Here is a 15,760-nt window from a genome sequence, read left to right on the forward strand (position 1 = left end):
ATTAGTGTTCTGTTTCCCACTCTAGTTTTGAAAGTGACTAAGTCCAGCTCACACTCTAGGAGAGACAGAGATTAAACTCCACCACCTAACAGGGCGGGGGGGTTGTATCTACATAAATTATTTCAAATTATTCTATAAGGAAGATTTGTCCTTTCTTCCATTTATTCAATCAATCCTTCACTTATAGCAGTATAGACTCATGTATTTATTTTAACACTTTGATTATAATCAAATACTTTGTTATTTTGTTGCTCAAACTGTTCTAGCTTTGGCTATTGGGTTCTCTTTCAGACCAGCTCCTGTGTCCTTCTGACGTGCCCCGAACCCTCTTTTTTTAACACTACCTTATTTTCGGGGCACTGCGGTGGCTCAGTTGATTAAGTGTCCAACTCTTGTTTTGGCTCAGGTCATGATCTTACAGTTAGTGGGTTTGAGCCCCACATTAGGCTCTGCGCTGATAGTGTGGAATCTGCTTGGGATTTTGTCTCTCCCTCTCTCAAAAATAAATAAATTTAAAAAAAAATACTACCTTACTTTCTTGCACTACACAAGATATTCTTGTATTTTCCCTACCTCAGCAGCCCCAATCCTACAATCAGCTATCTACTCAAGGAGCAATGGTCCCTGTTATTGAAGAAGGGTGTTTAGAAACCGAGATGTGGACACAACTTGTGCTCATTTGCTGCTGAGGTGCCAGTGCCCTGGACTCTCAGTAGACAGAGCTAAGAAAGATATAGAACCTACAGAATAATCTTTCTACCTCCAGGAACATCAATAAAGTCCTCTCAGCTTAGGTCCTACAGCCTAAACTACTGTAAAAAGCAATTTTTAAAATATACTTACTTAAGCAAGACATAGTTTTCTTCCTCATTTGTAAGCCCAATAATTAGTAATGCAGAGCTGGTAAAATAGCTCTGCTAATCTCAACACGTGGCATCTCTGATTTAAAGTACCAGCCCCAGTTCTCTGACCTCCTCGCCAAGAGGAAAGGACAAAATGCCAGGGGAATACACAAATTCCCCTGTCTTTTCTCAACATGATCAAGAAGTGGTACCTATCACTTCCACCCACACATTGTATTATTCAGAAATGAGTCACATGGTCCCTCCTACCTGCAAAAGAGGATGGGAAGTCTGTGTCTGGATAAAATTCAGGTTCTATTACTAAAGAGAAGAATGGATAATTGGGTACAACTAGCATTCTTAAACACAGAGGATCCACTTCTGCTTTTACTACAGCAACAAATAAGATGCTCTATACTTACTTATCTTATTCACATGAGCTGAAATTCTACCAAAATAAAAAAGAGTAAATAAAAAGTAACGACAGCATAAGATTACACCCAGTTGACTAAAATAGAAATCCATGAGTCTACACTCTAATAAATAAATCAGTGGAGGAATAAATACAAAGAAGAGAAAGCTCTTCCCTATTCCGGAATACCAACTAAGATATTATTTACTAATTATGGAATTAGAAAATTACCACTTGGCAATCATCATGATAACTTCCTTTCTCAGGCAACATCAACAAATGCTAAAACAAGTGGGTGAAAATTGGATGACAAACATGATGATCTCAAAGTAACTCCCCCCAAATGCTTATTACTTACAAGGTAAAGAGTAACTTTACACTGGGGAGAAATTCCACAAACATGACCTTACTCAAATGATCAAACAGCATCACAAGTGACAACTCACATCATGTGGCACCTGAGAGGGATACAGTGAGAAGTACAACAATATTTCCATATTATTACTCTCATAACTGTGTAACCTGAATCAAATCACAAGGAAATGTTGGAGAAACCCAAATTGGGGGAGAATCTCCAAAATAACTCGCTGGTGACCTTCAAAAATATCAAATCCATAAAGGTCAGGAAAGGAATGAAGAACTGTTCCAAAAAAACTAAACTGAAAGGATGAGGCAGCTCAATGCTGTGCTTGGATCCTTTTGTTACAAAGGACATTGTTAGGACTACTGATAAAACTTGACCAGGGTCTCAGACTTCAAGCTATACTACAAAGCTGTAGTATCATCAAGACAGTATGGTACTGGCACAAGAGCAGACATTTGGATCAGTGGAACAGAATAGAGAACCCAGAAATGGACCCACAAACGTATGGCCAACTAATCTTTGACAAAGCAGGAAAGAATATCCAATGGAATCAAGACAATCCCTTCAGTAAGTGATGTTGGGAAAACTGGACAGCGACATGCAGAAGAATGAACCTGGGCCACTTTCTTACACCATACACAGAAATAAACTCAAAATGGATGAAAGACCTCAAAGTAAGACAGGAAGCCATCAAAATCCTCGAGGAGAAACCAGGCAAAAACCTCTTTGATCTTGGCCGCAGCAAATTCTTACTCAACACGTCTCCAGAGGCAAGGGAAACAAAAGCAAAAATGAACTACTGGGACTTCACCAAAATAAAAAGCTTCTGCACAGCAAGGGAAACAATCAGCAAAACTAAAAGGCAACCGACAGAATGGGAGAAGATATTTGCAAGTGACATATCAGATAAAGGGTTAGTATTCAAAATCTATAAAGAACTTATCAAACTCAACACCCAAAACACAAATAATCCAGTGAAGAAATGGGCAAAAGACATGAACAGACACTTCTCCATAGAAGACATCCAGATGGCCAACCGACACATGAAAAAGTGCTCCACATCACTCATCATCAGGGAAATACAAATCAAAACCACAATGAGATACCACCTCACACCTGTCAGAATGGCTAACATTAACAACTCAGGCAACAACAGATGTTGGCGAGGATGTGGAGAAAGAGGATCTCTTTTGCATTGTTGGTGGCAATGCAAGCTGGTGCAGCCACTCTAGAAAACGGTATGGAGGTTCCTCAGAAAACTAAAAATAGAACTACCCTACGACCCAGCAACTGCACTACTAGGCATTTATCCAAGGGATACAGGTGTGCTGTTTCAAAGGGACACATGCACCCCCATGTTTATAGCAGTACTATCAACAAAAGCCAAAGTATGGAAAGAGCCCAAATGTCCATCTATGGCTGAATAGATAAAGAAGATGTGGTATATATGTACAATGGAGTATTACTCGGCAATCAAAAAGAAGGAAATCTTGCCATTTGCAACTACATGGATGGAACTGGAGGCTATTATGCTAAATGAAATTAGTCAGTCAGAGAAAGACAAAAATCATATGACTTCACTCATATGAGGACTTTAAGAGACAAAACAGATGAACATAAGGGAAGGGAAACAAAAATAATATGAAAACAGGGAGGGGGACAAAACAGAAGAGACTCATAAATATGGAGAACAAACAGAGGGTTACTGGAGGGGTTGTGGGAGGGGGGTGGGCTAAATGGGTAAGGGGCATTAAGAAATCTACTCCTGAAATCATTGTTGCACTATATGCTAACTAATTTGGATGTAAATTTTTAAAAATAAAAAAATTAAAAAAAAAATTTGACCAGGGTCTCATCATGTAGGAGTTCCTTATATCGTTCTTACATTAAAAAAAAAAAAAAAAAAGGTATTTGTACTTTTTAAATGTTTATTTATTTTTGACAGAGAGAAAGAAGAAGGAAGGGGCAAAGAGAGAAGGGGACAGAGGATTCAAGGCAGGCTCTGTGCTGACAGTGGAGAGCCTGATGCGGGGCTCGAAATTGCAAATGGGGAGATTATGACCTGAGATGAAGCCAGATGCTTAACCAAAACTGAGCTACCTAAACACCCCAAAAAATAAATTTTTTTAAATATCAGTTTCATTGGCTTCATGAAATCCTACATCTTTTGTAACATTTTTAATTTTTCTTGGCAATCAATTTGCATCATGGCTATTAGTTTATTAGAATGAAAAGAGATGCTATTTAGTCACTGGATTAGAATAAACATTAGTATTAAATGGAGATGATGCCTGAATGCAGATTAATTTTGATTATTTTTGCATTAGGATGAATTCTATCTCCTTACACATTCTGTACCTGTGGAACCACATCTTATTAACTCTTATATTGCCTCTTTAAATACTCATCATAAACCTTTGCTGCAAGTCATATTATTACCCTCTTTTGCAGATGATGAAAATGAAGTTTATTTTTTATTTTATTTTTTATTTTTTTTTCAACGTTTATTTATTTTTGGGGGGACAGAGAGAGACAGAGCATGAACGGGGGAGGGGCAGAGAGAGAGGGAGACACAGAATCGGAAACAGGCTCCAGGCTCTGAGCCATCAGCCCAGAGCCTGATGCGGGGCTCGAACTCCCGGACCGCAAGATCGTGACCTGGCTGAAGTCGGACGCTTAACCGACTGCGCCACCCAGGCGCCCCGAAAATGAAGTTTAGAGATGAGATGTGATATAATAAGAAGTACATATTGAGTCTTCATCCCTGGATCCTAGCATGGAGTTTCTAAAACTCTCATAACTTCCTCTAAAACTCTCATAACTCTCATGCTTCCTTAAAGGAACATCTGTTGTTATTCCTAAGCCCCTCATACCATTCCTCAGGCCAAGATACCGAGGTGACTCCTGAAGGATGGGAGCTAGCTGACACAGGAACCAACCAGGCAGTTTTGGGGCTGAACTCTGAGCCACACTCCCACCCTCAAGGGAGGGGAGCAGGGCTGGGGAATGAGTTATTCACCAATGGCCAATGACTTAATCAATCATGCCTACATTAACAGAAGCTCCATAAAAACCCTAAAACAAATAGATTTAGCGAGTTTCCAGGTTGGTGCACATACCACATGCTGAGAGGGTGATGCACCCCAAATTCCACAAGGAGAGAAGCTCCTGTGCTCAGGATACTTCCAGACCTCGCCCTAAGTGCCTCTGCATCTGGCTGTTCATCTGTATCCTTTATAATATCCTTTATAATAAACCACTAATAGTTAAGTAAAGCTTCCCTGAGTTCTGTGAGCCATTCTAGCAAATTATCAGACCCCAGGAGAGAGTCAGAACCCACGATTTACAGCCAGTCAGTCAGAAGTACCAGACTTGAGATTGGCATCTAAAGTAGAGGACAGTGGGGCGCCTGGGTGGCACAGTCGGTTAAGCGTCCGACTTCAGCCAGGTCACGAACTCGCAGTCCGTGAGTTCGAGCCCCGCGTCAGGCTCTGGGCTGATGGCTCAGAGCCTGAAGCCTGTTTCCGATTCTGTGTCTCCCTCTCTCTCTGCCCCTCCCCCGTTCACGCTCTGTCTCTCTCTGTCCCAAAAATAAATAAAAAAACATTGAAAAAAAAAATTTATAAAAAAAAATAAAAAATAAAATAAAGTAGAGGACAGTGGTGTAGGTCTGAGCCCTTAACCTAGGGCGTATGAACTAATTCCAGGAAGTGTCAGAATTGAATTAAAGTGTAGGACACCCAGTTGATATCCACAGGGAAGTGGAGAAACGCCTGGTGTGGAAGACCCACACATCCGGTGGGAGAAGTGTTGTAAGCAGAGGAACAGTTTTCCTTAGGTTAAAGGAAATAGGTTAAATAGTGTGGTCACAGAGCTACTAAGTGACACAGCTGGGCTTTGGAGCCAAATGAACTCTAGAACCTATACCCTAAATAATACCAAAATGAACAAAATTAAAGCTATCTCATTCTCTTATATTTATAACACAGATGTATGCTTTTTTTTTTTAATTTTTTTTTTCAACGTTTATTTTTTATTTATTTTTGGGACAGAGAGAGACAGAGCATGAACGGGGGAGGGGCAAAGAGAGAGGGAGACACAGAATCAGAAACAGGCTCCAGGCTCTGAGCCATCAGCCTAGAGCCCAACGCGGGGCTCGAACTCACAGACCGCGAGATCGTGACCTGGCTGAAGTCGGACACTTAACCGACTGCACCACCCAGGCGCCCCAGATGTATGCTTTTTAATAGCAATAGAGAGTTGGGAGAATAACAAGAATTGTCACATGAATTCTCACCTGCGTCTGCCTCATCGCCCGTTCCACTCGGCGTGTGCTTCCTCTCTCAAGTTTCGTCCGGAGGATCAAGGCTGATGTCTGAATGGCCCAAAACTTTGGTTGTGAAAGCAAAAACTGTCACAAGAGGGGAAAAAAAAAAAAAACACAAAAAGAAGGGATAAGCTCAGTGATCGCTCTCTGATTAGTACAAAACTCATTCTTCCAAAAATATCAGAATACAACTGGAGATTTGAAAATCTTCTCTGTAAAAAATAAGAATAAAACATGCTGTCAAGTATTTTTGTGAAGAGTGTGTTCATTTGAGCAGTCATTACTTAACCTAGTGGATCCAATCTATTGAATAAATCCCTTAAGGAACAAATCAAAATCTTTCCAGATAAAACAGTGGGCAGAGTATATCACAACAGGAATTAATAAGTCCTTTATTTCCTGAGTTATTTAAAAAATGTGAGAAAATAAACCACCTAAAAATATCCTTCTCAAATTTGAAATAAATTTTTAAAAATCACCCAAACTCAAACATAAAAACAAACCATTAGAAATCTCGTAACTTTTCACTTAAAAAATATCCTAATTCACACATGCAAATGTAAATCAAACTTTAAGTACACAGAATGCCTAAGAATTAAGTTGTTCACTTAAAGGCAAAAGATCTTTCTTTCTACACATATTACAGAAAACAATACTAAAATGTATGAGAATGCTTTCTGGCCTTGGTTAGGGTAGTGAGTCTCCGATTTAGTTAAAATTCTTTCCTAGAGGGCGCATCTTAACAAAGACTGGCCTAAAACAAAACCTCAAATATACAAGTACTGGGTCCTAACCCCAGAAAGCTGTGACTGCCAAGCATTCAGAGAATGGAGTAGAAACCACTGAATATGACAACAGATGTACTGGGAAAAAATAAAAGTTCTAGGTGGGTGAAATGGGCAAAATGTATGACAATGAGAATGCATTAGGCGCTACTTGATGTAACGAACACAATTTTCACTCTGCTCCTGATCTAGAATCCAATACTGTCTCCCCATGATCATTCACAACTGTAACTTTCAGTCAAGATTGCTGCAAAACAAGGGAAAATGCTTATTTGTCTGCCAGCTGACCATATCCTTGATCATTTGCTTGTTTCCAAAAGTCAGTGTAGAAAACACCCTAGTTAATTAAGAATCCAATCAATCATTCAAAACCAAGCTGCAGGTTAGAAGCACCTGAGAAGCTTTTGCCTTGTTTTGTTTTTTAAGTAAATCAGATCTCTGAGAGCAGGATCTGGCAAAAGTGTTTTTTAAAACACTCCCCAGGTCATTCTAAACTGTAGCCAAGTTTAGGAACCACTAAGATACACAACTATTTATCTTTGGTCAAATTCATTTATAACTCCAAATTCTCATTAGAAGTTAGCAGGAAGACCTTCCATGAGCACCCTGTGAGCTAACTGCCGGCCCCTTTAGGCATTTGAATTTTCAACTCCAAATCAAGACCAACTCCCTTACAATAAAAAGGAAAAGAAAGCCCCAAAGGGTTCGACCACTTGCTCTAAGCCACACATTTATTAGTAGCAAAAGCAGATTCTAATATCTGGCCTCTTGGTCTCCGGAACAACATCTTTATCTTGTTTTTTCAACATGCTCTCCAGACACGATTACCTCCTGGAAATGATGACACTACCCAGGAAAGAGTGGTAGAGCAACATGAGTGGAGGACACAGTAAGGAAGGCTGGGACACTGCTTTGCTAAGGGGGAGTGGGAAGAGGAGTGAACAAAAGCTCCACGAATAAGGGCGGAGGAGAATCAACAGAATGGGGTCTCACCAAAGTGTGTTCATTCATGGATTCACATGAGCACCCACTCTGTGCAAGGCCGTGTGCACAGGCCGCACAGACAAACTAGCAAGCAAGACAGACAAAGCGGCTGCCCTCACAGAATCTACTTTCTAATGCAACATCTATTAGGTAATCTTATCCTTCTATAACTAACTGTGCAAATTATTTTATCCCCTTGAAATATGCTTTACCAGATTAATCTATACCCTTATCTCAGCCTTCAGTAACTAAAATCTGCAAAAAGAATGGCTTCATCAACATAAATAGGTGTATGTGGCACTATAAAGAGATACACGATGAATTATAAAAGACATAAAAAACCACTTAAAATGTGTAACATTACTTGATCTCAAGAATTTTCAAAGGAATGAACTCTTCATCAAGTGAATCTGCAAAGTGATTCTACAACCCACAATGGGTCGCATCACTGCATTTTTTTCTCTTCACCTTATTAAAGGGACTGTCTCTGTAACCCTGTGACAGGATGGAAGAGTGCTGAGGGAAGGGCTCTGGAGAATAGCACGAACATTCTCCAAGCCAGCCAGAGCTTGCTCAGAATCCCAGCTTCACCATGTGAGGTGACCGGATGGGTGACCTTGGGAAGTTACTTGACCTCCTCTCTAAAACAGCAGTGGCGACTCCCATGTCTCACGGGTTGTGAAGATTAAATATGAATAGGTAAAGCTTAGCAAGCCTCTGAGTATCCACAGAAGTGGCCCCCTCCAGGATTTCTCCTCCTGTGATACCTTCTCTCACCCCTAACAGAAAGTCACCATCCAGAGTGAACACAGGTTGATGACACTAACCTCTGATAGGGTTCAGGGAATGGTTTCGCCAAAACATGGCACCTGGGCATATTGAATATTTTAAGCCCAAGGAGTCTGAGAAACAGCAGAAGCAGGAAGATCACTCCGACCTTCCCCCTGCCCCTCTGCCCTGAAACAGGTCATAAAACCCTCAAGGTGAGAGATATCCTACCTACACCCAGAAGAAAGGAGCATCCTTTACACTCACTCTTCGACCTTGCACACTCCTCCATGATGCCCACTCTTCATCAGACCGAGCATAAAATACTCAGATTGAACTTTTTCAGGTCTTCTTTTCCTTATGAAGCCCCCCATGTCACAAAAAAACCTATACTACATAAATCTGTGTGCTTTTCTCCCGTTAACCCGTCAGGTTAATTTGCAGACCCAGCCCTAAAAAGGTGGAAGGAAACCTGTCCTCCCCTACAGCTTCCAACCGCACTGACCACTTTGTCAATGGTGTGTCAGGACACAGATCAGCTCAGGCCATGGGCTTGTCAGAGTTAAAGCCCAGCTTTAAGGTTTGCACACCAAGTAGGGGAGATATTTTCCTGAGAGAAACAAAATCAGACTGTTTTCTGTGCTGGCATGAGAACAAGAGTTTGCCTGAGACTTTTATGCGAAGGTCAAGCAAAACATTCTCACTAAACACCGAGAATAAAATGCAATCTGACAAACAGACATTTGAAAAGCTTTAAAGAGGGAACTGGCTGGATAATGGTATCACTGAAGAATGCATATATCGTGTATCTGTTTGGCCGGGAGATATAAAGACTTGGTTGGGAAAGTCTTTCTAAAAGGACGTAACTGCAGATAGGCTGTGTTTAATATATTTTATAGAACACTGCTGCCCACAAGGTAAGTCGATCGTAATTAGGTAAAGAAAAAGAAAATTAAATGGGGGATATACACTATAATGCTCTGCCGACTTTGGAAGAAAATGTTATTTTTAAGACATTTCTGATCTAATAGTATAGCAAGCAAACCCAGTGGAGAGAGCACCCACCTAACCATCCAAGCAGCAGGCTGGCCAGTGAGGACTCAAGCTAGTCTGTGCAGATGGACAGGCAGGGCTGACCCAGGATCTCCACCACATCCCGGACAGGAATTAACCTTAATTCCACCCAATTTAGGACCTGAGAATGACCACTGCCTCGTATTGGATCTGCCTCACCCTTTGGGGGTCAGCTCAAACGTCACCTCCTGGGAGAGCCTTTCTCAACCATCTTCCTGCATATCTCTGTCTGCATCCCATGATTCTCTGCCGCTGCATCCAGGTTGGCTCCTTCAGGGCAGAGGCCCCAGCTATTCCGTCCACTAGTGCCTTACCTACAGCCTGGCACACTGCAAGTACTCAAAGAAAGAGATAAAGGGGAAGAAAAAGGAATTTTTTTTCTCTGTCATCATTTACACAGAGGCAAAACATTATGTACAAAGGTGCTTCTTCTGAAACAGAAATGTAAATGAACAGTGACTGGAGCTTATGAAAATCACCTGTTACATTTCTTTTTCTGAACAGAATTGGGAAAATACTCTCCCCCAATGACACAACATAGTAAATAATAATTGGGTACCATGAAATAATATTTTTATCACTATAATCCAGGTATACTGTGGCTTATATAGGTTTTGTGAAGCAGCTCAGAAACCTGAACTTTAAAGTATTTTTTTCTTTATAACGATATGCTCCAAATGCCAAATAAAAAAAGCTTACATGGGCGCCTGGGTGGCTCAGTCAGCTAAGCATCCGACTTCAGCTCAGGTCATGATCTCGCAGTTTTGTATGTTCGAGCCCCACGTCAGGCTCTGTGTTGACAGCTCTGAGCCTGGAGCCTGCTTCCAATTCTGTGTCTCCCTCTCTCTCTGCCCCTCCCCTGCTCACGCATGCTCTCGCGCTCTCTCTCTCTTTCAAAAAATAAACATTTAAAAAAATTGTTTTAATAGAAAGAAAATAAGTCATTGCTAAATTGTGGTATGCAACATATTTTTAAAGAAGAGGCATGGCAAAGTGGAAAAATATACTGAAAAAAGGAACTGGATCCTAGACCAGACTCTCCAACAATTAGCTGCATAACTCCTGGGAAAGGTACTATTTTTAGACCTCATTTTCCTCATGTATACAATGATGGGATTTGATTTAATGGTCTCTAAGGTTACTTTTAGCTATGATCTTTTAATAAAATTCCATTTCTTTTATAGCAAATAAGGTGCCAAATAATTCATTACGATACTTTGTAAATATCTAGAAATTAAGCTGTTTCCTAAACTAGCTTGGGTTGCTCTACCTTCCCAGACATTCTCTAAATGCCCTTAAATAAATGGATTAACTTCTTGACCTAAGATGTATCTTAGCTATAAAGGGGGGGGGGGGGGGGAAGGACTAAAAGATGATCAAAGCTTATTTCACCTCCAAAATTCTGTCATAAGGAAGGGAAAACAATGACATGAATTCCCAAGTTCATCTTTGTCGAATTATGGTTAAGTTTTTAAATTAACATTAATTTGGTTGTAATTATTATAGACTTCATATTCACTACTCCACAAATAGGTTATTAAAAGCTAATGAAAGTTCTTTACTATCCAACTTAAAAGTACTTGAGAACAGCTAAACTTCTCAGATGCCAAAAATTAGTAAAATAAAGGAAGATGTTGACAAATACCAAATAGTGACTCATCAGATCATGAACAGTGGGGTGTCTTATATAAAAGAGGTTTTATTTTTTTATTTTATTTAAAAAAAAAATTTTTTTTCAACGTTTATTTATTTTTGGGACAGAGAAAGACAGAGCATGAACGGGGGAGGGGCAGAGAGAGAGGGAAACACAGAATCGGAAACAGGCTCCAGGCTCTGAGCCATCAGCCCAGAGCCTGACGCGGGGCTCGAACTCACAGACCGCGAGATCGTGACCTGGCTGAAGTCGGACGCTTAACCGACTGCGCCACCCAGGCGCCCCTAAAAGAGGTTTTAAATAAGGACAGTTTCAGCACTGATAGGAAGCAATGAGAGACTGAATATACAGTACCTAAATATAGGCTGATAAAATTTTTTACTAGCCTAGGATTCTAGCTACCAATTATTTATGTGAGCAAAAACCAAAATACATTAGAGATTAACAGATTATGAAGTTTTAATGACTGTTCCATGTTCATGGCAGACACTTCACTATATCTTTGTATGGGTAAGAAAATCTGGGCATTAAAAAAAAATCCTCAAAACACTAAATATAGGATTACACATGATCCAGAAATTTTATTTCTGGATATATGCCCAAAAGAATTGAAAGGAGGGACTTGAATAGATAATTGCATACCAATGTTCATGGCAGTGTTATTCGCAATAGCTAAAAGGGAGAAATAACTCACATATTCACTGACAGAAAAATGAATAAAACAAATTTGGGAGATACATACAAAGATTTATATATAAATTTCCTTATGTATAAAGAAATATTATTCAGCCGTAAAATGGAAGGAGGTTCTGATAGACACTACGACATGGGTGAACCCTGACGACCTTATGCTAAGTGAAATAAGCCTGACACAAAAGGACAAATATTTTATGACTGTGTGAGGTACCTAGAATAGTGAAACGCATAGAGACATAAAACAGAATGGCAACTGCCATTCTAGGGCGAAGAAAGTATGAGAAGCTAGTGTTTAATGGGACAGAGTTTCAGTTTGGGGTGATAAAAAAATTCTGGAGGTGGAAAGTGCTGATAACTGCAGAACAGTGTAAATGTCCCTAATATCACTGAACAGTATACTTAAAAATTATTAAAAGAGTAAATATTAGGTTAAGAAAAATTTATGACAATATAAAAAGGATATATTTTACAAAATCATTACTTACAAGGTCCTTAAAAAGAACAGTCTTACATTCAAGTTCAGTGTTGCTAAAGACTTAAAAAGAAAACCTAAGACAAAAAAATAAGCTCAAACTACTATTTCACTGTTTCCTTTTCTAAAGTCACTAATGGTATTTGGATGAAACATCTTATATACGTATTCAACATCTCCCAAATTTCAGAATTTGTCTCACAAAAAAGCTGGGCTATTTTAGTGCATGAAAATATGTCTCTGTATAATTAAGTTATAGTAAACACTCTATTTTTAATCTTCTCAGTTTCTATTTCCTCAAAAAAATACATTTTTTGAGGATATCAAATACTATACATTGCTAATTCTTACAATCTCTATTTTGCTTCTAATATTTCACTTATTTCTCGGAAATGTTCTGTAAATTTCTAAATATTTGTATCTAAAGTTGGCTCTAAATAAGAGAAATTACTACAAGGCTGATAACAGGAGAGTCAGCTTCTTGTTCTGAGGGAAATACAGTTACAACTCAACTGTAAAAGCCTGGACAACAGTGGTTTTTTTGTTTTGTTTTGTTTTTAGGAATTTACTTTAATCACCCTATGCCCATCATGACAAGTGCCCTCCTTAATCCCCATCACCTATTTCACCCACCCACTCCCACCTCCCCTCTGGTAACCATCAGTTTGTTCTCTAAAGTTAAGACTGTTTCTTGGTATGCCTCTCTTTTTTCCCCTTTTCTCATTTGTTTCTTAAATTCCATATGAGCGAAATCATACGGTATTTGTCTTTCTCTGACTGACTTACTTCAGTTAGCATTATATTCTCTAGCTCCATCCATGTCATGGCAAATGACAAGATTTCATTCTTTTTTATGGCTGAATAATGTCCATCTATATCTATATCTATACATATCACTTCTTTATCTGTTCATCTATTGATGGACGTGGGATGCTTCCATGGTGTAACTACTGTAAATAATGCTGCTATAAACATAGGGTTTATGTATCCCTTTAAATTAGTGTTTTCATATTCTTAGGGTAAATACCCAATAGTGCAATTGCTAGCTTGTAGGGTAGTTCTATTTTTAACTTTTTGAAGAAACTCCATACTGCTTTCCAGAGTGGCTGCACCAGTTTGCACTCCCACCAACAGTGCACGAGCGTTCCTTTTACTCCACATCCTTGCCAACACCTGGTGTTTCTTGCATTTTTTATTTTAGCCATTCTGACAGGTGTGAGGTCATAGCTCTTTGTAGTTTTGATTTGCACTTCTCTGATGACAAATGATGTTGAGCATCTCTTCATGTGTCTGTTGGCCATCTCTATGTCTCTTTTAGAGAATTGTCTGTTCATGTCTTCCACCCATTTTTAATTGGACTATTTGTTTTTGGGGTGCTGAGTTTTAGAAGTTCTTTATGTACTTTGGATAGTAACCCTTTATCAGATAGGTAATTTTCAAATATCTTCTTCCATTCTGTAGGCTGCCTGTTTTGTTGTTTCCTTTGCTGCGCAGAAGCTTTTTGTTTTGTAGTTCCAATAGTTTATTTTTCCTTTTATTTCCCTTGCCGAAGGAGACATATCTAGAAAGATGTTGTTACGGCTGATGTCAGAGAAATTATTGCCTGTGCTCTCTTCTAGGATTTTTATGCTTTCAGGTCTCATGTTTAGGTTGTTAATCCATTTTGAGTTTATTTTTGTGTATGGTGTAAGAAAGTGGTCCAGTTTCTTTCTTTTGCATGTCGCTGTCCAGTTTTCCCAACACCATTTGTTAAAGAGACTTTTTCCCTTTGGATATTCTTTCTTGCTTTGCTGAAGATTAATTGACCCTAAAGATGTGGGTTCATTTCTGGGTTTTCTATTCTGTTCCATTAATCTATTGTCCACTTTCGAACCAGCACGATACTGTTTTGATTACTATAGCTTTGTAGTAGTCCAGAACTGTGATGCCTCCAGCTTTGCTTTGCTTTTTCAACATTGCTTTGGCTATCTGGGGTCTTTTGTGGTTCCATTTTAGGATTGTTTTTCTGGTTCTGTGAAAATGATAGGGATTGCATCAGATGTATAGATTGCTTTGGGTAGTATAGTCATTTAAAATATTTGTTTTTCCGGGGCAACTGAGTGGCTCAGTCGGTTAAGCGTCCAACTACAGCTCGGGTCATGATCTCACGGTTCATGAGTTCGAGCCCCATGTTGGGCTCTGTGCTGACAGCTCAGAGCCTAGAGCCTGCTTCAGATTCTGTGTCTCCCCCTCTCTCTGCCCCTCCCATGCTCATGCCCTGTCTCCCTCTGTCTCTCAATAATAAATGTCAAAAAAATTTTTTTAATATTTTTTTTTCCACTCCATGAGCATGGAATGTCTTTCCATTTCTCTGTGTCCTCTTCAATTTCTTTTATCAGTGTTCTACAGTTTTCAGAGTACAGGTCTTTCACCTCTTTGGTTAGGTTTATTCCTAGGTATCTTATTATTTTTGGTAGAATTGTAAATGGGATTGTTTTCTTAATTTCTCTTTCTGCTGCTTCATTATTGGTGTACAGAACTGCCAGATTTCTGTAGATTGATTTTGTGTCTGTGACTTTACTGAATTCGTTAGTATCATGTCACGGGCACACAGTGAAAGTTTTACCTCTTCCTTACTGATCTGGATGCCCTGACAACGGTTCTTCAGTAGGATTTTATTCATCCTGCAGGAGAGCAAGCTGCCGTCTTTCTGAAGGCAAGGAGCACACCAACACCCTTAAAATTTCCCTTAAAATGGAAATCACTCAAAACCCAAATTAACCTGTGATCATTTCCCCTAAGCTTTCTGGTAGTGCTCAACCTGCCGATGCACAGCTTAGCCACTCGCCCTTAAAAAGGCACAGATATTATTATGCTAAAGTCTGATATGTACAGCTGGCACTGGCAAACAGCTGATGTGCACTGGCAAACAGCTGATGTGCACAGCAGCAAGCTTCCCCTTGCACAGATACTCAATTCATTAGAATTCTTCCCAAGTAATACAAACCCATCTATGTCCCTCTATGTTTAAACCATGTCCTTGTAGACTTCAGGGTATCTGGCAGCTCCATCCTGATATTTGGTGAAATATTTAAACAGCATTAAGTTGAAAATAACTGCTTATACATTACTGTTAGAACAGCATACTGTTCTATCTCTGTTGTACGAGAGAAATCCTTACAACCAAAAATGTTACATTTATTTGTCTTTGTTAAGATAAACAAAATCGGGCGCCTGGGTGGCTCAGTCGGTTAAGTGTCTGACATTGGCTCAGGTCATGATCTCACAGTTTGTGAGTTCAAGCCTCGCGTTGGGCTCTGTGCTCACAGCTCAGAGCCTGGAGCCTGCTTCAGATTCTGTCTCCCTCTCTCTCTGCTCCTCCCCTGCTCATGCTCTGTCTGTC

At 39.7% G+C, this 15,760-nt stretch overlaps 1 protein-coding gene across 1 annotated transcript in view; it reads right to left on the reverse strand.

Moving 5' to 3' along the window:
* Window positions 1-15,760, reverse strand: part of TTC27 (tetratricopeptide repeat domain 27) — a 184,698-nt gene that overhangs the window by 110,596 nt on the left and 58,342 nt on the right. Inside the window, exon 10 of the mRNA XM_047854087.1 lies at window positions 5,916-6,029. Coding sequence (XP_047710043.1) covers window positions 5,916-6,029 — 114 coding nt within the window. The remainder of the gene's footprint in view (window positions 1-5,915; window positions 6,030-15,760) is intronic.

The sequence above is a fragment of the Prionailurus viverrinus genome, chromosome A3, assembly GCF_022837055.1.
Source record: "Prionailurus viverrinus isolate Anna chromosome A3, UM_Priviv_1.0, whole genome shotgun sequence".
NCBI lineage: Eukaryota > Metazoa > Chordata > Mammalia > Carnivora > Felidae > Prionailurus > Prionailurus viverrinus.